General features: G+C 35.4%; 1 protein-coding gene across 8 annotated transcripts in view; it reads right to left on the reverse strand.

Annotated features, from left to right (window-relative positions):
• Positions 1-23,708, reverse strand: part of Ca-beta (Calcium channel protein beta subunit) — a 636,212-nt gene that overhangs the window by 97,341 nt on the left and 515,163 nt on the right. For all 8 annotated transcript variants that reach the window (XR_014128947.1, XM_081744588.1, XM_081744567.1 and 5 more), the window contains one exon: positions 2,919-3,035. Coding sequence is in view for 7 of the 8 variants with exons in the window: in XM_081744588.1 (XP_081600714.1) it covers positions 2,919-3,035 (117 nt within the window). In the remaining variant the exon portion in view is untranslated. The remainder of the gene's footprint in view (positions 1-2,918; positions 3,036-23,708) is intronic.

The raw sequence follows: 23,708 nt of genomic DNA on the forward strand, positions 1-23,708 counted from the left end.
AAGACACTGGTAATTAAAAATTAAAGTGATATGATAAAAACCATCTAGGGTCCAAATCTTAATAACCCCCCAAAAATGAAAGAAATTGGTTCAGCCGTATTAGCGTGATGAGGGAACAAAGGATTTGTGCGTTCTCTTTTATATATAAGATAGTGTCTGAAGAAGGATATGTTAGATATCCGAAACCGTTACTTATTATAATTTAAAATACAGTGGGTTTTAAGCTTTGGTCTGTGTTTCTTTTGTGAAAATAATCAATCAAAGCCATGGATAGTCTTGCTAACGTTAGGTTTCATTAAAATCGTGAATTGTATGCTATAAGTTATAGAACAGGTTGTCCGACAGCTACAGAAGTGCAAGTGCAATTGGCTGGTATAAGCTCACTCATGCTTGTTCTATAATGTTATGTGTTCTAAAGAGAACTATTAAAGGCGTAATGTTGAAGAACAAAGTATGGTTGGTGTGTATAACATCGAATATTCGAATGATTAGTGGAAGTTACTTTAGTTCATATAGTCGGTATCCAGTGTAATTCAGAATAGATCAGAGAATTTTCGTGGTTAAAAAGCGGATTATTTTGATTTAATCTAAAGATGTATGAAAATTACATGATGGTTGAAAAATCGCCATCAAGACTCTACCTCCTCAATATAGAAATATAGGAAATAAGTTATATATATGCTAAGTATATATAACGACTTAATTTCTGTAATTTATCGAGAATAACTATAAAAGTCCTAAACCTGAACTACAGAGCTTTCTGTTGAAGAATACTTATTTCCGCAATTATGGAGATAGGAAATATTAAGTATGATTTATATAATGTAATACGTACATAATTTTTCCCATCTTAAAAAGTGAATCCATTTCAGTATAAAGTAAAAGTAAAAAAAATCAAATCTTTATGCTTATTATTCATCTGCATAAGTACACAATGTACAAGTATATTATTCAAAAATCCTGCAAACACGTATACATTTCCAAAAATTTGGGAAGATGGCTCGGACGTACTGGACCACTATCGATCTTTCGAATAAGTACGTTTGTCAATCTGTTGCAATAATACAAAATCGCTAATAGTAACTATTAATTTCCCTTAGGAAAAGTGTAGTTATAATATTTCTGTATTTATTTTGTGTATAATGCACACAAATAGTAATTCGGCCAGGTAGTCGGTCATACCGATGCTGCCGTCTGGGTATGGTCAACCACGTCATTTGTGTATCATAGCACAGGCTGTTTGGCATTCAGGCATTGTCCACCACGTGATCAATAGACCCAGAAACAGCAGAGCAGAATAAAAGTAGTATACCTAGTAGAATACGCAAATTTGGGTTACTTTGGCGATATGGGGACAGGCGTTATCCTATTGAAGAGTGGAGTCTTATAAAGTGGCCAGGTAAGGTCGAAGGAAAGGATTGCCGAAGTCACAAATGCATGATGCTCTACTCCCACAAATAAGGATAAGAGGCAAGCGAGAATGTTGCTTATTGCTTCTCCCTAACAGAATGGAAGTTGTAGGTTGTTCTTCTATATGACATCTGTGAACACACCCTGGAATTTTCCATCTATCTGCATGTGTATGAACACGCATATCGAAGTCACCGTATTCGAGACAAAAATACCTCTCATCGTTGAATATTACCACTCTACATTCTATTCGCCACTAAGATCTCTCTCGTCATCACTGAAGACATTCTCGGCCATGAGTAGGTGTCATGACAGGTAATGAGAAAGAGGGTCTTGGTAAGGTAGACCTACGTCAAACAATTGAATGTAATGTTTATTTGGTAATATGAATGACTTACAATAGTCCTGATTGCAGTTGGGGAGGTCCGATCGATTATCCTGTCTAGTTGCTCCCCGGTAAGTTGCGAACAAATTGATGGAATATGTCTACTGTGTGAACCTTCTTCCTTCCATTGATGGACCACTAACACACCAGAATACACGTGAATGGCTATTCCGTGGGACGACCGTTCTTGCAGCCACAGTATACGGTCACGGCACATAATAGGTGTTTGCTGGGGGTCATCCTGGACTTGTTAACACATGTTATGATCAAAGGCTATTTGAATGGAATGTAAGCTGACGTCAAAATTAACACGAGGGAAATGCACATTGTTGTGTGAAGGAATCTAGAACATTTCGAATCAGTTTCGCAACAATACCGCTTTACTGGTATGATGAGGGCCCAAGGGAACAGCCTCCTGAACTGGCAACGTTGCTTTCTCATTTAACATAGAACATCTTACCAGCGTGGATCCTAAACGGTAGTGCGATTGGGAAAATTCCACCATTTCAGGTTAAAAACCACCCATCTTCAACAACTTCCCTCTCTTTCCATTTTCCCGTATCTGATAAGTATTGTATTATCACAGTTAACCAGATACACAAACTTATTTGGACTGTTATATGCAATTTTCAAGTATTTCACAGAATCGTATGATAGATGGCTAGTAGTTATGAAACTGAATTCTCGATATAATATTATTTTGAAAACCTGTTATAATTTTAGATTTTGTATAAGCAAGCTTTAAATTCTAAAAAAAAGAGACTTGTTTTCAGTTCATAATGCTAATTGCTTAATCTTTACACTAACGCCATCTTTACAACAATTCTGTAAAATATTTGAAACCTGTTCATTACTATTAAAACAACCTTTGTATATCTAGGTTCAACACACAGACAGTTTGTGAGCGAAGTCACACCGGTAAAATTTAATATTTTATCGCTTCAAAACTAAGGAAAGAAATGTTACCTAGTATTTTAATTTGTTACATACAACAACTAGTACATTAGTTTTCTTTAGTTTGGAGCGATTAAACTATATTGTATTTACCGGTATGTTTCCCCTTATGAGCCGCCTCTGCCTTTGATTATTACCTTTCTTTTGTTTATAGAGAATAAGTACTTACCCTAGCCTTTTCTAGCTGTGTAAGAGCCTGTCTTTCTGTTTCTCGACGCAGGTTCTCTCTTTCTTCGTCGAGGGATTGATCCGAGGAAGGCTGCGAGTAATTTGATTCCGCTGATCCCTGGAGAAAAAACACAACAAAATATATTAAAGTCAACTGCTATGGAGTCGAGGCAATAACAAATATTCTGATTTATTCTCTCTCTCCATCTTATTCTTACTCTCTAAACTACAGGGTGGTCAGGAAGTGGGCGTACCGCTAATTGGTGTTTTCTGACGGTTTTAGGTTTTACCCCCATTTCTTTGGTAACATTGCTTGGCATTGTCTAGCAACATTGCTATCCAGGATGGAGCACCAGCGCACTTCGCGATTCATTTGCACAATTACCTGAATCATACGTTCCCTGGCCGCTGGATTGGAAGAGGTTGTGAATCTTCACCAGCTCCCTTTGCCTGGCCTCCAAGAAGTTCCGATCTGACGACACTAGACAATGCTCTCTGGGGTTTCAGAAAGCAACAAATAAGAAACACTTCATATTACACAACGCAGGAATTACGTGCAGCTGTGGAACATGCCTCCACCCTCGTGACTCCGAACTATCTCCACAAAACATCTGCGAGAACTTGGCGCAGAATTCAGCTGTGTTACGACATGGATGGTGATCATACCGATGTTTATGACTCTTAAGACTCTTAAGACTTCAAGGTAACTGTTAACACATGTACAGACATTCTACCATAACTAACATTATACTGTTAAAACTAAAGGAGGGGTACGCCCACTTCCGGACTACCCTGTACAATAGTACTACAACTAGTATCTCTATCAACTATTTAACTAGTGTCATAGCGAAAAGAGAAAGAAACTATAATAGTTTAAATATTGTATGTATGTAGAGAATTCAAAGCATAGGGTTTTACATATCTCTAGATGAACAAATTTGTTTCAACATAGAACTAAGGTAATGTTTTGGAATACTTAGCGTAACAGTTTGGGTGTTTTCTATTAATAAAAGAAAGCAAAACGGCTTTATGAATTAATATCAAAATCGGTTTAATTTCTGAATTGTGGAATTCGGTGACTCAAGCCATCTTAAACCCAACTCCAACAAACAAAAAATAATGGTTTGGGAAATAATACGTAACTAAGTTTATGGGGTAAAAAGTGAGTTTATCTATTGCGGAAAGATAATCGTCCTTCACCGATTTTAACAAATCTTGATTATAAGTGTCCACTATCTTTACGACATAGCTATGTAAGCACATTATTTTACTTTCTTATGGCTCAAAATTACGTTTAATAACAAGTTTTGTTTCATGTATTTTTGTTCTAATTTTCATGCAAAAATTTAACCAAGTCCATACACCAATTTTGATGGTTTATAACTCGGGAACTAAAAGTCTACACAGGAATATAATTTACGTGCCTACTAACCAAGTCAAAGGACTACAACTGTGTTAAGTGTTTTGAAGATCGGATGGATAATCACCTGAAGAAATATGATATATATTTATATATTGTCCTTGTGATATCGAGCTTTTGAGAATGCATAGTAACCAGGGCAATATTAATATATATGTTTTTGCCTCCACGTGTTACCAGGGACAATATTTTGAGTTCCCTTTCCCCTGTATCTTCCATATTGAGTTCATGCAAATAAATGATAGATTCGTATATTCAAAGCAAGAAGATCCATACACTGAATTTAATACCTTTTAAGTTGGACGGTTCAAAATAAATATACATATATATTAATTGAATAATTTCTTCCCTTTTTAACCTCTCTCCGACATAACTCCTAAAGCTCGTGCAAATGAATGAGAAAATTCACCTATATCAAATTTCGTGCATATACTGTAGAAGCAGCGGCTCAAAAAATTACAGGATATTTTGATTACGAAACGAACTTGCTACTGGTTGTTTAGCTACTCTGCATTTGGTGAAATACTAACTTGCCTTGTGTGTCACTTTAAGATCGATTCGTGATAAAAGGTTCACTCACTATCGACTCTTCTATAAGACACAAGTAAGAGATCACAGGGAAAAACCATGATGTCATGAAATTATGACACATAAAGAAGTGTACATATCATAACTAACGAAAGCTTATTCTGCCTTATAGGGAAGTCATGAAGCCGGGAACAAAATTATAGGATAACCGCAAGCTGGTTAGTTTCGAATTTAACGTTCCTTTCAACATCGAGATATATATGAGACGTGGATCTACAACTTAATGTGGGATCTAAACCATATGAGCTCCCACCGAAAATCGAACCCAGATCTCCCACGCAGAATCCCAAGAAGGGTTTTTCAAGAAAAAAATGAAGATTTCTACACTGTATACATGAACATGTTCATAAATACAGAATGCCCCGTAATTCTTAATGTACGAATTCTCGCAGTTTTGATCTTCAACTGTTTCAAACGTATCACAGTTATAGAGTTCATCATCTGTAAATCCCAACTACAAAACAACAAAATCTCCAAGCTGCAGTTCATACATAACTTCCATAAATTTTAGTGCTTGAATGTTATTAATTTATTTACATTTTTCGTACAATTCAATTAGTAGTATGATTGAAAATGACTGAAGTCAGACTCATAAAAGCAATAAGAAGATGATTTCTGCTCACTACAAAACGAAGATTCAGTACAGTAGTTTAATTAACATCGAAATTTTAATATTGAAAGAAACTGAATTAACTCACGAAAAATCCTGATTAAAGTGGTATTCTTTAATGAAAGATAATGTGGAAAAAACCTCAAAGACATCTGATAACATACATAAACATTAAAGAAATTATTAATACTCATATTTAATTAATTTCGAATTACATTTATTGCAGTTCTGTAATTGAGATACTTTTGAAGAAATTTTAAAAATCAAAACTGTGGCAAAAATTATGAGATGTTCTGTATTAGGGTTGTTCTACCCCTAGTATGGGTACTCTACACTATTTATAACAATTCCACCGGCTGAAACTGAATTGTCAATAAGTGAAGAATTTATGAAACTCCAAGATACAGTAGTTTGGCAGATACGACTAATGCAGTGGTGAAGACAATATACGGATATAGAGTTTAATTTGACAATACGCGTATTAATTAGAGAGTTGGTACCTCAATGAACCAAAACGTGCCAAAAATGTCTCTAGCATTCCTTCACAACGTGATGACTTAAACACTACGTACATTATAAAACTGAAGAAGTTTTTTATACGCTAGCTGAACCTACGTTATCTACTCAGCTCACCATTCTGTTATGACCATGAAAATCCTTTCCACTGTGCATGTCTAATTACTCATACAAGTAAGGAATAGGAGACTTACAAAGGAAGTGAATTGCTGTGTATAGATGTTGGAGTGAGTTTGTAGCGAATTTGTAGAAGTAACACGATATTAAGTGGAAATAATTTTTTTCTAATAAATCCATATCCGTCCAAGTACGCCTCATTACGTCTCTTCAGGCCATTGAAGTTGTCAGTATGCAATAAGTTTTGCCATTCAGATTTAAGCAAAGCGCCTGCAGTGTCTATCAACCCGCCATACGTAACTTCTCTACGGGTTTCCGCAGTATCGACCTGCAACAATGTTAATCTTATGGGCTGAAAACGGCCTCTAAAATGTTGAATAGAACAATAACGACGCGATTTTTGAAAAATTGAATGAGAACTGGACAATGTACACAAACTTTGGAATCGACCAGTGAAAATGGCACGTTTCTAGCACTTGTAGTTTTTGAGATCTCATTATCGAAAAGATTGCGGACAAACATATAAAACTAGCATTTTAATATATAGATATTTCCAATTCCTAAACGTTTTGAAGAGTAACCAATGATTTTTCTTGTACGAATTGGAAAATTTCTAAGAATTTACTGATGCAGCACCCCTGACAGTATTGTAAAAGCTGGATTATTTACCATAACAAAAAAAAAAAAAAAAAAAAAAAAATCAAGTGAAAAAATGAAATTAAACTTTTAATCTCTCACGGTTAACATTTTAGTCTAATGGAGACGGATGATTAATAAAAGATAATTATTATGAAAGAATTTATGGAATGAGAATGTGGGAAAACCTGAAGAAAACTTATGGACACAATGCTATTCAGCACAAACTCACCTGGGCTGAGATCGAACCAGAGACTCCTCGTATCAGAGGTGAACGCTCTATTATTGCGTACCCGTTCCCCCAAAATAAAATAAAATAAAGAAGGTTAGTGGGGGAAACGATAAATGAATATTGCATGAACATTCTCAACAAAAGAAGAATAATGAGCAGTATAAGAGATGAACGTTGGCGTGCTTGATTGGGACAAGAAAGACAGGAACTTCTATTAGATGAGTCGTGAATAACATTTAAGATTCGAAGGAAACATCATAGTGAAGCAATGGTAGAAGGAACGTTTATAGTTTTAGTTTATGAGGATTAATCGCAGTGGCGGAGTGAGGAGTTTGGTTAAAAGAATAAAAGGGATTAATACTGTGGGATTAATGAAGATGCCTTTTTTTAAATGATAAATTGTCCCCTAGCTTAAATGAAGAGAGCGAAGCAGTAATGGTTTGTGAAAGAAGTCGCATCTGTAAATATTACAACTTTATCTTTTTACAACTTTATCTCTACCAGCTGAAGCAGTGGTGTATTTACGATTTTGTTCCTGGGGAAGGGGGATTTGCTAACTTTATTCCTGGAAATGTGAAAATTCTGCAAGATATTTCATTTACTTTGAAAGTAAATAATACTTTGGGGGCTTAAGCCCTGAAGCCCTCTTTAATACACCACTAAGCTGAAGTTTCCTCTCCTTAGAATGATCAGACTTAGAAAATCAGAAAAACGGGACATTCGGCAAACTGGCACAATTAGGCAGTCCACTTAGATATAGTCTTTATTCATGCTGGTGACAGAGAAGTTTTAAGCTTTTAAAATAACCAATTTTTATTTATTGAGACTTTTTCCGATTGTAATTTAATTATATTATCTTTGAACATTTACGAGGAACTAGAATGACGGTCATAGATAGTCTTTTGAATTCATATTTGTTAACGTTCCTTTCAGCAGCGAGGCGATATGAGACGGGACTTATTGATTAACGTGAAATTCGAACCACATGAGCTCCCGCTCCGCTCCACATGAATTGAAACCGGGTTTTCTACTCCAAAGGCGCGTACGCTAACCACTAACCGCTAACCGCTTAGTCACGGAGGAGCTCCCCATACAAGAAAGTACTGCTATACAGTACAAGGTCTGTATGATAAGTAATGAGACTCGCCGCGCCGCGGCGCGCGTGTCGCTGGAGCGGGTTTGTCGGTGATGGAGGATGTAGGGGGGGGTCCGAGCAAAGCAACGCACCGCGCGTCAGTTGGCTCCGAGCCTTAGTGGAGCGCGGACAAGCCTTGGACAAAGCCCTTGTGAACATTCTTGTCACGGCGGAAAATCAACAAACATGGAGGGTTCCATCGAACAGCGTTATGCGATCAAATTTTGCGTTCGCCTGGGGAAAACGGCTACTCAGACGCTTTCTCTCATCACGGAGGCCTACAAAGAGGAAGCCCTATCCAAAGCCCAGGTGTTTCGTTGGCACAGTGCGTTCCGGAACGGCCGGGAAAGCGTTGAGGATCTGGAGAGGGCTGGACGCCCGACAACAGTGACTACGGACGAAACTGTGGCAAAAGTGAGGGATCTCCTGAACTCAGACCGTCGATTATCGTTGAGATTGATTGCTGATGAACTCGATATGAACCACACAACAGTGCACAAGATTGTGACGGAACAATTGGGAATGAGAAAAATCTGTGCGAAACTGGTGCCGCGAGTGTTGACTGACGAACAAAAGCAACGACGTGTTGATTGTTGTCAGGAACTGTTGAACCTCATGAACAGTGACCCTAACTTTGAAGATGACGTCATAACAGGTGACGAGTCGTGGGTGTTCCAGTACGACCCTGAAACGAAACGTCAAAGCGCGGAGTGGCACACTCCTGCGTCCCCGCGCCCCAAGAAGGCCAGAATGTCGAAGTCAAAGGTGAAAACAATGTTGATTGTTTTTTTTGACAATGTGGGGGTGGTCCACAAGGAGTTTGTACCCCAAGGACAAGCCGTCAACGCCGCCTTCTACAAACAAGTCCTTGAGAGACTGCACAGGAGCGTCAAGCGGAAAAGACCGGCGATCGCTAGCCGGTGGAAGTTGCATCACGACAATGCCCCTGCCCACACCGCCTTCTTAGTGACCTCCTTTTTGACCCGGATTGGGGTGGAAGTCCTTCCACAACCACCCTACAGCCCAGATGTGAGCCCGGCCGACTTCTTCCTCTTCCCGAAGCTGAAGCCACGCTTGAAAGGAACCCGTTTTGCAGACGTCACAGCCATCCAAGCAGCCGTGACCACATTTCTAAAGGACATGCCGGCTGCTGACTTCCAGGGGGCGTTTGCAGCGTGGAAACATCGATTGCAGAAGTGCATCGACGCAAGAGGAGAGTACTTCGAAAGCTTTTAAGTCCCTGTACAGATCAGATCAATAAAACAATGTTTCCAGACCTGGTCTCATTACTTATCATACAAACCCTGTATAATACTACAAGCAAAAATGGACACTTTTCAGAAGAGAAAAGGGCAGGGCCGCTTTTCCGCTTAGGCATGTGTTTAGGGCGCAAAAAATTGAAGGGCGAAAAGAAATAAAATACAATGGTGCGGAAAACGTCATTTCCGTTCCGGTTGAGCTACCTGGTTACCAGAAATGAACACGATTGGCTAAACCATGCCACTATCCTTTCCTTACGGCTATCGGTTGCCAGTCCGGGACACAGCGGGTCCATAGGTGGTGGATCAAAGAGCAAAGAGGGAAAAGAGTAAGAGAGTTAAGGGAAAATCCCTCCCGAACCAAAACTGGCAAGGTAATAACTACTAAAGAAGGGTGTTCTGGAAATAGTGGTCGGCGTAACAATTTGAAGTGCCTGGGGCGCCGAGGACAATAAAAACGGCCCTGGAAAAGGGGGAAGCATTTTGCCTCCCATTTGGATTTTTCTCCAGACATTCAATGACTTCCTGAAAAAACGGGATAATCCCATTAAAAGTGACACGTCTGATCAATCTACCATAGCTTGTGTCAATAAAATTGTAATTCTTACGGATGTGAGTTCCCGCGCGAACCGCCACTGGAATAAGAGATTAGATTTTCTCAATAGATCTATTTCTTCGATAAGTTTTCATATTGGATTGTACAGGCTAGCTAGTAACTGGTTTAAAATGATTGTGTTTGCACTACTTGTAACAATTCATATAGACACCGTGATTAAAGCAATAATATTGGTAAAAACCAATATGATTAGCAGAAGGTTGATAGATGTAACAAGTAGACATTAATAAGCTATCGGTTTATGAATCGGTTACCTGAGAAATAGGTAACAAATATTAGAAGCAAAAGTTGTTACGTAAATGGGATACGATCAGAAGTAGTTATCAAAGTACTCTTTTATTATCAACAACACCTTTATCTGGTGGCAACTTTGTGAAGGTTAGTGGAAAGATGATACTGTAGATTAACAAGCAATATCCAAAGTGCATATTTCAATGCAATACTCGGGTTCTATTCCCGGTGGAAGCTTATGTGGTTCGGATCCCATGTTAAACTGTAGGTTCACGTTTCATATAGCTTCGCTGCTGAACGGGATGCTAAATTCAAATTCAACCCAATCCAATCCAAAGTGAAGATTTGACACACACGGGGAGAAGAGTGACCCACAATATATATATATATATATATATATATATATATATATATATATATATATATATATATATATATATATATATATATATATATATATATCTGACTTTCTTTCTTCTGAAGTTATAAAGTGTGGGAGCGTAAAATTAAATATTTTAAATATTCAAATCAAGAGCGTTCATAATTACAAGCTTTCTAAATAATCTCAAAGAAAAATAAAAAAAAACATTAAATCATATCAATATATCGTCTTTTAAAATATATCTGAACCGTACATTTAAAACAAAAAAAAAAAATCCATAGATACTCCAAGAGTGGAACACGTGGAGAGGAATGCAATTGACTTGCTAAAAAAAAAACTCATTTTACACACCACTGAAGAAAAATAATTAAAATTCTGTTTTGCGGGAAAATTAACAACTGGATAAATAAAAAAACGAGAAACAAGAAAAATTAATCGAGAGTTTTTTTCACAATACTTGATAATTCTTTTTTTTTTTTTTTTTTTTTTTTTTGCTAAACAGAAAAAGTCTTCGGTCAATTCATCCTGCTTCATTCGGTTTTAATTAATTGGTATTTTTTTACGTGTTTCAAATAAAACCAAACTACATGCACACTCGAATACCTTTTCTCCATTTGAAGTCATACTAACCGTAAGGTGCAAAACAGATCCATTTTATGGTGCAATCGAAGTCATTGTTAAATAAATACTACTGGTTGTATTTTAAAATTTTTCCCCATTAGAAGTGGTGATACGGGAAAATAATATATATATACACGACACTTGGACTTTTGTATGACACTTGGAAGGTGATTTTACTCTCAAAAATAAATCGAAAAGTCTATGTCAAAATCGGTTTTGTGTCTTTCTGTACGTCAAGCAACGAGCTTTGCAATGGGAGAGCAAAATAAAAACATGTTTAGACCGCAAAGTACAAATATTATCAGTTTTACAAGAAGTGATATGGATATTTTTTGAGAAAAGCATACGCGAACTAACAGAATACTATTCAATTGGAGACTTTGGAAGACACTATAGAAAGAACTTTCCGTAGAAAGCAGAAAGTCTCGAGTAATCCATTGTGAAATTTCTTGTTTTCTCAAACTCTATTTAGCCAGCGTATAGATATGTGCTTGGCGTATGTTGATGATGTAAATTTAATACGGGATGATAGAAGAACAATAGAAATAAATGTAGAGGTCTCATGAAACGCTTGCAGAGTCTTGGGCTCAGAAATAAAGCAGAGAAAACTAAATACATGGAAGTTCGTCAAAATTGTAATACTGCAAATTATGGGTGCATTAAAATATCAAATAATACTTTCGATAAAGTGTATACTTTCAAATCTCTAGGATCAATATTAACAGACCAAAACCATATCCATGAAGAAATTAAATATCGACTAACAGCAAGGAAATCGTGTTATTATTCAGTTCAAAATTTTTTGTCATCGTGAATTCTGTCGGGAATTTTGAAGCTTAAAATACAAGCAGAAGGAGAACTAAAATGACTTTCAAAATGAAATTGTTGAGTTCATTTTGAGTTTAACGTCCCTTTCAGCAGCGAGGTCATATGAGACGCGACCTACTGATTCATGTGTGGAATCCGAACCACATGAACTCCCACCGGAAATCGAAGCTGGGTCTTCCGCTCCAAAGGCATGTAATCTAACGGAGGAGCTCCGATGAAATTGTTTCTAATATCATTTCTAAATTGAATCCCAACGTACCTGTGACTTCTTTTAAGCTAATAATGTTTTACTTTTCCGCTACTGTATTTAACTTTCTTTTAATATACAGTAAATAAACGTTAATAAGAGTTAAAATCGAAAACAGTCACGAAAAATCGAGTTGAGAGCTTCAATAAATATATGTTTTTTTTTTGTTTTTGTTTTTTTTGTTGAGGACACCTTTGTTTTTGTTTCATTTGTTCGATTTTTTGTTGTTTCAAAATTACAACCACAAGGCTGTTTACCAGAATACTCGCCGACTTGTGATGTTCATTCTCTGGCGAAATTCCAAGTCATGAAATGCCTGAGCTCTCTTCTTCTTCTCAATGCCTTTACTCTCTGGGATTTGCAAAGTCTCAGGCAACGACAAAAAACACTTCTTCCTGACTAAACTAATAATTTTGTTTTAAGAATAATTTCAGTTTCCTTGGCAACGAGATCTATGAATAACCGAATACTTTTGGATTGGTTTCGGCTTCGATTACAGTTTAATGGTTTCAAAATGCTATTATTATTATTATTATTATTATTATTATTATTATTATTATTATTATTATTATTATTATTATTATTATTATTATTATTGTTATTAAAAACTAGCATCAATCACCGCTTAGCTAGGTTAGAATAAGAAAAATTAGTGATATGTTCCATTAGTCAATCACTTTTTACTATTACTGAAGCGGTCTCAAATCGATAGAAACAAAGAAAATATAATGAAAAATTAGAAAATAATAAATAATCTATATAAATAAAAATTAAATATTACTATTGTGGGCTGAATTTGGATTTAGACGGCATCGAACGTGTCACTGTGGAAAATTTGATCTAGATCGGTCCGCGGTGGTTCAAAAGTTATTAAGTTACAAACATAGTCACTTTCATTTTGTCACAAACATAAACTAGCAGATACAAAAACACTTATTGTATTATATTGTTTTCCCTATTTATTAGCGACTTTTACCTTTCATGCACATAGCTCTAGGCCCGTTGCTCTTGAAATTATACGAAATGTTTTGATATATTTGAATACCACGATTTTGCCCTAGACGGATGAGTAATGAAACGAATGATTGTTAAAGAATGAATAGTATTAGAATGTAGGAGCAAATTGGATGGATTTATATATTTTGATTTTAGCTTCCCTTTCAACAGCTAGGCTATATGAGACGTAGATTTACAACTTAATATGGGATCCGAACCACATGAGACCCCGCCGGGAAACGTGTACGCTAACTATATAGCCAGGAGAGAGGTCGGGATTAAGTGAAAGAACTTCGAGGAAACTCATGTAAACGATGTTGTCTACCAAAACCCTACTTGGCCTGGGGCCTAACTAGGGACTCATTGTAAGCGGGGGACACTTCTAAATGGTACACCTTAGCCGTAAATCTCCATATGGCTGTACCATTTAGAAGTGTCCCCCGCTGTACCAGAGGTGAGCGCTCTACTACTGAATCATAGTGTCCCGTATAGTTCATTGCTCATGACGACACTCCAAAATCTTCAGTAATGGTGAAATATCTAACTACAAACAGGGTTGTCTGTTCTCATGGTTCAAAATGTTTACCTTCTTAATTCTTTTGATATGTTCTCTCTAAAAAGGAATATGTGCACCCAACCCTCCTCATCTACAATACAACTCCCACTCCACCTTTGGTATGAAAGTAATGAGAATATACTGATGTTTAAATTATATACTTTCTGTACAATTGTTATTGTTAATTTAACAGTTTCAACTATTTTAATTCACTCAACCCCCCCCCCCTTATCCAAAAGAAAATAACAAAAGCATTTGAAATTGCATTAAACAACAACCATAGTTTGGGAAAAGTGATTTTAACAGCTTCTGAAGATTGAAAATTGATGCTTACGTAACTCTATGAATCATGTCTGCTTGCAGAATAAAAAGTAATCTGTAACTTTCACGAAACGTTAAACGAAAATATCATGGCAGTCAGATTACACACAATGAATGAATGCTGCTTCCGAAAACCAACTTCAATTTCTAGAAATAAGTCATTTGGAAACCCATACCTTTTTCAGTGATATAAGAAGTCGTTGTCAAATCAAAAACGACAGAAACCTCTACAATAACACAGCGGTCATTAAAAAAAAAAGTTCTGTCACCTTTTCTCGGAGGAGCAATATTTCGGAGATACTAATATTTTAAATTCATCTTCCTAATCCGTCCGCTCAGAATCATCTGGTTACACCAACATTCTTTAGCTTAGAGCATGCTAGAAAGATGTGTCTCGGCATAAAATCCAAACTTTTCCCGAACTCAGATATTAATAGAGACATACAGTATACTTAAATATCGCGTAAAATATATTAACATATCACTGACAAAATAATATCCGATCATTGTTAAACTACAGTAATTTATAATATGGCAGGTAGGCCTATTATATATATATATATTTAAATAACGACTACTCATTATTGATTTTATATAAAAGGTACGGAATCTATTACCATAATTATAATTTAGCAGGAAGTATGCCAGTGATTCTGGAGCCTAACCGAATAGAAGTAGAAATCACGGTAAAGAAATTAAAAAACACACACAAATTTCTGGGTGTAGATGAAATTCCGGCTGAGTTAATCATAGCCGTAGGGAAAAAATTGAAACAAGATACATAAACTCATTCTCCTTATCTGGAACAAGGAGGAGTTGCCACAAGAGTGGAAAGAATTAATCATTGTTCCAATTCACAAGAAAGACAACAAAATTGTTCATAACAATTATCGAAGCATTTCTCTTCTGTCAACATCCTATAAAATCCTCTCAAACATTCCATTAGCAAAATTGACTCCATATGCAGACGAAATTATTGGAGATTATCAGTGCAGATTTAGGTTAAATTGATCAACTATCGACCAGATATTTACTACTCGACAAATACTCGAAAAGAAATGGGAATACAATATCCGGGAACATCAATTATTTATTGATTTTAGAAAGGCTTACGAGTCGGTTAGGAAAGAAATATTGTACAATATTCTTATAGAATTTGGAATACCGAAAAAGCTAGTTAAATTAATTAATACGTGTTTTAAAATCCCAAATAAAGTCCGAGTAGGAAAATCAGAAGCAACCAGGGCCTAGAGCTGAATGGTGTTCACCAGGTTATGGCGTATGCTGATGATATAAATTTAATAGTGCACGATAAGAGAACAATAGAAAGAAATATAGAGGTCTTATTAAATACTTTCAGGGACATGAGTTTAGAAGTAAATTCAGAGAAAACTAAATGCATGGAAGTTCGTCGAGATCGTAATACTGCAATATAGATGCGGTAAAGTATCAAATAATACTTTCGATAAAGTGAATGCTTTCAAATATCTAGGATCAATATTAACAAATGAAAACCATATCCACGAAAAAATGAAATATCGACTAAAAGCAGGGAATTTATGCTATTATTCAGTTCAAAATTTTTCGTCGTCAGGAATTCTGTCGAGGAATTTGAAGCTTAAAATATATAAACCGATAATCATGCCTCTTGTATTGTATAGTTGAAAAACATGGTCGCTTACTCTGAGGGAAGAACGTAGACTGAAAGTATTTGAGAATAAGATCCTGAGACGAATATTCGGACTCAAGAGGAGTGGAGAATAGCGGAAACTTCATAACGAGGAACTACATACAGTAATTTATATCTTTTATCAAACATTGTTAGGGTCATCAAATCTAGGAGGTTTAGGTGGGTAGATCATGTAACCAGAATGAAAGAAAGTAGGAACATTCTGAAAGTTTTAACTGGAAATCCACGACCATTAACAAGACCTAGGCGCAGATGGAAGGACAATATTAAGATGGATCTCGTAGAAATAGAAATACAAAGTAGAAACTGGATCCAGTTGGCTAAGGATAAAAGTCAATGAAGAGTTTTTGTGAACACAGCATTGAACCTTCGAGTTCCATAAACCATAGAGTTAGTTAATATGCCAGTGATTGAGTGTGATTTTACGCAAAATTTAGAGTATGTATGTTTCAAAATTCTGTCTTTCCTGTGTCGTTTCAAAATCCATACGAACTCTCAATTTAATCTAATCTAATATGATACGCTACAGATAACTATCTATAAAGAGGTGCCACATCATCTGTTAATACTTTACGTTATATGGAACAAAAACGAGAGTATTGCTGAAAACTTTTAAATTATTGATAACATTAACGAAATTATCAAATTATACACAAGATAATACTTGTAAATGTAAACATTCTAAAACATATTTTAATTATTACATATATTAAGTACAGATGAACTACAGTTCCGTATAGGCTTCGTGGTACATTTTTGCGTCTCTCTCTTTCTCTCTTTTTTTTTAAAATGTTTGACGACCTTTAGCAACACTAAAGTGAAAGCAATCACTCAGTAGGGTTTGGACCAGAAATTACACTTGCTAAAGCGAATGTTACTCTTGTGAGGTTACTGAAGAACTATATTATTTTGTTTTTCTTTGTCACTATTTATAACGTCTAATCTCATTATTATTATTCGGATTTATGATTTGGTTGGCGTAGTGTTAATTGCTTTATCATATTTAATTTAATGAATGTCGGTATTTTACTACTAATTTTGGTTTCATCAATTAATTAATAAGGTATACTACAATACCTTTTGTAATAAGGACAGTTATGTTAACCAGAGTAGAAAATATGTTTAGAAATACTTGTTTAAATTTAAAAGTTCTACAATATCTCTTCTTGCTTAGTAGTTTGAAGTTATTTTAATTAATGAGTAAGTATAAAAAGTACTCATGGCTTTGGATTAATTGTTTTAACAAAAGATCGTGCCTGAAGAAGGATATGCTAGATATCCGAAATAGTTACAAATTATAATTTAAAATAAAGTAAAGTTTTAAGCTTTGGTTGGTGTCTCTTTTGATAAAAAGTACGTAGGATATACATTATTTATACATCGTTATTTTTTTCTACAATGCTAAAATGATCTGAAGTCTGATAAAATATAGTCGGCACAGTGCATAAATATATCTATCTCCTTTATCTGGAGCATCGAACCCAAAACCACGCCCACAGAAAGTGAATCCATTGTTCAAAGAGGACACTTTATCAATTGTCTACAATAAACAATCGTCATTTGGACATTCACGGGGAGAAATTCTCCCCCCTGAGTGTGAGATATGTATACACCTTAATCAAAATACAATAAAATATTAATTAAAAGATGAAAATGTACCTATACGGCAGCGTCTTTCTTTCCTCCCCTAAATAGAAAATCTGAAATGATTCTACTGCTACAATAACCTAGACAATATTGATGCTGAGACACTCACTAACTTTATACTAGACGAACACTCCTGAATCTCGATGACATACTGTGTATACATAAGAAGTATTACGAAACAGAGTGATAAGCGTGTTGAAAACTTTACTTTTAGCTGAGAAAAATAGGAGAATATAGCTGCCTCCAAGGAAGTATTATAAAATAGATTGGTAAGAGTATGAAACATATTATTTTTGCTGGAGAAAAACACGTCATCTTCATCATAGTCTTCTGTCATTATTGGCAAGTCACTTGCCGCAACTGAAAAGCTTCCATGCACCACGACTTTCAGCCAATGGTTTTGTCTTCACGTACGATTTTCCTGTTTTGATATCGTCCATCAACTGAAGGATCCCTAATTTTCCTGTCACCATATCCTCTAGCACGTCTGAGTCAATGTCCCAACCAGTTTATCTTCTCTTTTCTATTACATCTAAAATTGTTCTTTTTTCTCCACCATTTCTAACATCGTCTAATTCGTTTTCCACTCGATCCACTTAATTTTCTTCTTCTTTCTCACACCCACATTTCGAAAGCTTTGAGTCTTTTTTCATAGCTTTTGAGTACTGTCTACGCTTCTGCTTCAATACTCCACATGAGGAATTTTATGAATCTTTTCCTCGACTCTTTATTCAAGGATCCACAAAATAGATTTTTCTTCCTCTTAAAGGCTTCTTTCGCCGTTCCTATCCTTGTGTTTATTTCACGATTGAACTTCATATTATCACTAATAGTACTACCCGAGTATCGAAAATTAGTCACCTGTTGTATTTGCTCCCCCCTCCATTTCTATATTTGATCCCAGCCGAATCGTTCCAATAACTATGGCTCTTGATTTTTTAACATATATTTTCACCTCCATACTTCAAATTTCTTCTTCAAGTTTTCTAGCATCTTATTGATTTTCTTTTCAGATTCCGCAACAAGCGCCGTACCATCTGCAAACAGTATACAGGTAATCATTCTACCTCCTACCAACATACCGTCTTCGTTGTGTAGGTTATTTTTACTGTATCTTCTAGATATTAAATACCATCTGCGAAAGATAACATCCCTGAAGAAGTCCCTTTCCAATTGCACTCTCGTCTTTCATTTCTTCCCCTATTTTAACACATATTTGTTGGTTCATATATAAGTTTCTTATGAGTTTTCAATCTTTCCATATCGATTCAACCTTCTTTAGAACTCTCAATAACAATTCTCCATTCACATAGTCAAAAGCCTTCTCTAGATCAACAAATACAACATATACTTCTTCCCCTTTTCTGTAAATCTTTCACCGATTACCCTCAATTACTCAATTGCATGTTTTGTGCCCTTATCTCTTCTAAACCCGAACTATTAATCTTCAACTTCTTCATTTGTTGTTTCCTACAACCTTCTGTTCAGGATTCGAAGCTGCATGTGTTATGAGACTAATAGTTCTACAGTTCTCACATCTCTCTGGTTAATGTCAAAATCATGGAAACAGTAATAAACTTTCAATTTATGTGATTAGTTTGGCATAGAACCACTTTTTAGGCTGCTTCTTGTATTCGGCGCGGAATTGAAGCGAACTAATGAATTTTTGCAGAGATATAGTATACGACTGTTCATGAAGCAGAACATTAAAGAGCATCAGAGATGACAAAGGAGGAAATCTGTGCCTAGGAGTTCGAAATCTTAAGTTTTTCTGGCACATTTTAATTTTCCCGTAAAACGATTTCATCCGTTCTTTTTTAAATAAATTAAAGAAATGATGGTCCTGGACATCTTTGAAATGTTTTTATAAGTTAGTGCTTAATTAGAAGAATTGATTTCTCACACAGTATTAATAGTTCAAAACAACGACGTAACTTTGTATTTAGAAAGAAAATGCAACATATTACATTCTTATCTTCTATCTAAAAGGCGCCTAGATCTTATGTTTAAGAATAATTTGGTTTCATCATCTTAGCCTTTGCCGTCTATCAACAGTTTCGATTGATCGTAGCTAGCTGATATGAGGAACAGAAGATGTTGTGAACTAATAAAAAACAACTACAACTGGTAGTGAAATTCAATATGCCCTGCAAGGACTATTTTGAAAGTATACAGTGGGATGGGGACTGTTAAAAGATGCAAAGTCTTCATTAAAATACAATTAAAGACAACAAAAATTTGTCTAATATACTTGATTTTTTGGTTTTTAATTTAGCGTTCCTGTCAGTACGGAGACAATATGTTACGAAGATCTACACTTTAACGTAGGATCTGAAGCACATACTCCTAATACATAATATTACAACCAAATTGTAATCTACTTTCTTCTGTTTTATGCGTTACAATTTTTTGATGAAATTGCCTCAGTTTCCTAAAAATCGTAAAATCTCCCATCTGTTCTCTGAAAAATCTGACCTCGCGGCTCTAAAATTGGCTGCAAATGTTCAAAAATGTATGAGTCCGGAATTGATGGGATAGAGAGAAAGTACTGAAGTTAATGCTGATGTTCCATATATCACACCTGAACAGGATTATCCTTAATATGTATTGGTGCATTGTTATCCTGGAAGATTGCGTCGTTATTAGGAAACATCTGTACCATAGATGGCAAATGGTCAGCGATAATGTACACATAAAAACTGGCAGAAATTCATTCTTTGAAAATAATAATTATAGTCAGGAAATTGAGCTACAAAGCTACCAACAAAAGCTGCTATACGGTATGTAGTCCGGAAGATGCATCTCGCATACATTAACACAATCTACTGTTGACAACACAGAGAAAACTGATTTATTGGATTACGATGTTCTCTTTCAATCATCGGTAGTCAATGTATTATGTTCTTGACGTAATCTTTTTCGCTCTACCGCCTTATGGAGAATTGCTACTCTGTGGTGAATTTCGAGGTTATGCAGAGGAAACAGGTTATTCCAGATGCTGATTGATATCTGCGATCAGTTGTGCAGAACTTTCTTTTTTCTTATGACAACCCTCTTCACTCTTGTCTGATCTCTCTCTCTCTCATCTAAGCTTGGTTTCCGTCCACTATTCTTCTTCTTTGATGATGTATTGCACGCTGTTATCACCTTGAACACTATTATTCTCTAGACATCTAATGCACTGACAGTCTACTCATGTTCCAATTAAAATCTTGACCATAGTTTGTTGTTTGATAATCGGAGAGGTCTCTTATTTAGTACCCCCATCTGGTCAGTTGCACACAGGAATCAGTTTTACACCGTCTCCTGTACTATTCACCATCTCTCGACACACAAGATAGTTGTAGTGTACGAAATATTTACTGTTACAAACTCACAGAAGACTATTGCAACAAGAAGATTCAGTATTACTATCTCAATAAATGTAACAGTATATGGATGTGTCCATTATTTTGATATATGGCTGCCTTTATATTATGACGTTCTTGTGATATGTCATTAAGCAATTTTATCATTTTTCTTAGCTAAAAGCAATATCTTTGAGACTCTTACAACTTTTCCTACGTTTTTGGGTATTATTTACTCTAATTGTTTCTCAGCTAAAAGTAACGTTTCTAATACTCTTACCACTCTATTTCATAGTAATTCCTACGTTTTTAGATGTTATTCTAAGTTTTTCTCAGCTAAAAATAACTTTTCCAATATTCTGATATCAGTCTATTGTAAGCTGCTGCCTTTGTTTTTGGCCACTTAGTATATTCTCCAACTTTTCTTAGTTGAAAGACACTTCTCCATTTTATTACATAATACTTCCTGTGAGCTTGGATATTATGTTCTCCAATCTTTCTCAGCTGAAAGTAACATGTCTAATTCTTTAACAACTCTATTTCATTTTTTTTTAAAAAAGGCGCTATGTTTTCCAAATTTAAATATAGGAATACCTCAACTATCGCAGTTTATAATTTGATATTATAGTTCCAAGTATTACTCTTCAAATTTGGATAATCGCGGACTTCAGACGTGGCCCACTCACCTATAACTAGTATTACATTTAGTTTGAGCCTCTACTGTCTAGAGTGCCTTCTTTCTATCCGACGACGCCTGCTCACTACTCACCTTTTGAAGCACACATGGGTATTTATTTTCTCCTTACGTACTTCTCATGTATAAATAAAAACTAAGAATAATTTTATGATTCTAAATAAACCTTAAGTTTTTACCTGACATGTTTATCACTTTCCCTTTCTTTCCTTTTTTGCCTCATATAAGATCTAATTAATAGATTTTTTAAAATTCTTGGTAATGATTACCTATTTTATACATATTACTTATTCTGATTTTTGTGGTATTTTGGTGGCAACATTAACCACAATCATCCAGATGTTCCTGAAATACCTTTTGTTATACACCTCGTTATTTTGATAAATGTAAAATGACGTAATTTGATATTGATAATGAATGACTCTTAATGCGGGGAAGACTACGTGATAGCTAGGATAGTTAAAGAAGAGATAACCTGCTAAATAATTCTATTTTGTCATTGTTTGTTTGTAAGATGATATGTCTAAAGTTTCGTATGTTGATTTGGGGGTTTATCATCCCTTCTCAGAACTGAGTTATGAGTAACTTCCAAGATCACATGTACTCATGTCGAGAGAATCGGACTTAGGTCTCCCACACCAAAGAATCATTTTGACACAAAAAAATCGTTTTGTTATTTGGTTAAACATTTCACTTATCATCATCATCATAATAGGTATTCTGCCCTTATTGGAAGGTCACTTGCTGCAGCTGAGAAGCTTTCATGCTCCACGGTCCTCCGCTAACCTCTTAGTCTTCACGTATGATCTTTCTGTTTTTATATCGTCCATTAATTATAGCCTCCTTCGCCCCCCCCCTCTCTCTTTCCTGCCACCATACCCTCTAGCACGTCTCTCATGATATAGTTTCTTTTTAGGATGTGCCAACCAGTTTCTCTTCCTATTCTCAATAATATCTAAAAGTGTTCTTTTCTCCTCCTCCATTTCTAACATCCTCTAATTTGCTTTCCGCTCGACCCGACTAATTCTTTCCATTCTTCTCCACACCCACATTTTGAAAGCTTTCACTCGTTTTTCATCACTTGAAAACTGTCTATGTTTTCGCCTCATACAGTACAATACTTCACACGAAGCATTTTATGAATCTTTTTCTCAATTCTTTATTCAAGGTTCCACAAAACAGACTTTTCTTCCTCCTAAAGGCTTCATTCGCCATTCCTATCCTTGCTTTTATTTCAAGTTCGCCTTTTATGTCATTACTAAAAATACTACCCAGATATCATAACACTATTCACTTATTCTATTTTCTCCCCTCTCACGTTTATATTTGACACAGATCTCTTCGTGCCAATGATCATGGCTTTTGTCTTTCTAACATTTATTTTCATGCCATATTCTTCAAAACCCTTTCTCAAGTTTTCTAATATCCTATTAATTTTATTTTCAGATTCTGCAACAAGCGCCACATCATCTGCACATCTTATACATCTAATCGTTCTACCTCCTACCGTGATGCCGTCTTTATCATTTCACGTATTATGATGATATAATAGTTATCAAAGTTCCTCGTAAAATAACTTGGTTTTCCATGTACGTAGTTACTGTTATAACTTACCGTTCATGAGGACTAATTTTGAAATCACAGAAAACTTAGGAACTCACTTCAAGCCTATACGGTACTGGTCCATTATAACTTACGATATATCTCTATATACAACTACGCTACTAAACGTAAATGATCTAAAATTAATATTACCACAATTAAAACATTTATATTTAAATATACATATAACATTCATTACCTTTACAAATAATAAAAAAAATAAATAGCACAAAAATACTCAAATATATTTACGTATTACAAAATTTTTATCGAAGTATTCAATATATAATATGAACTGTAATAATATAATAAACAAAATGTACTGTATAAAGTTTATATTAATACTGAAAGCATTACATACGCAGCATCTCCTACAAAAGCTTAACATCAAGGAATTATGCCCATACTTTTGTTCCTTGCAATAAGAAAACAAAAATATTGCAATAATAAAGCTTTTTTTTTCGATTAACCATTTGCTTTGTGACAAGAGCCCACATAAA

The sequence above is a fragment of the Thermobia domestica genome, chromosome 2 (genome assembly GCF_964235325.1).
Source record: "Thermobia domestica chromosome 2, izTheDome1.hap1.1, whole genome shotgun sequence".
In the NCBI taxonomy this organism is placed as follows: Eukaryota; Metazoa; Arthropoda; class Insecta; order Zygentoma; family Lepismatidae; genus Thermobia; species Thermobia domestica.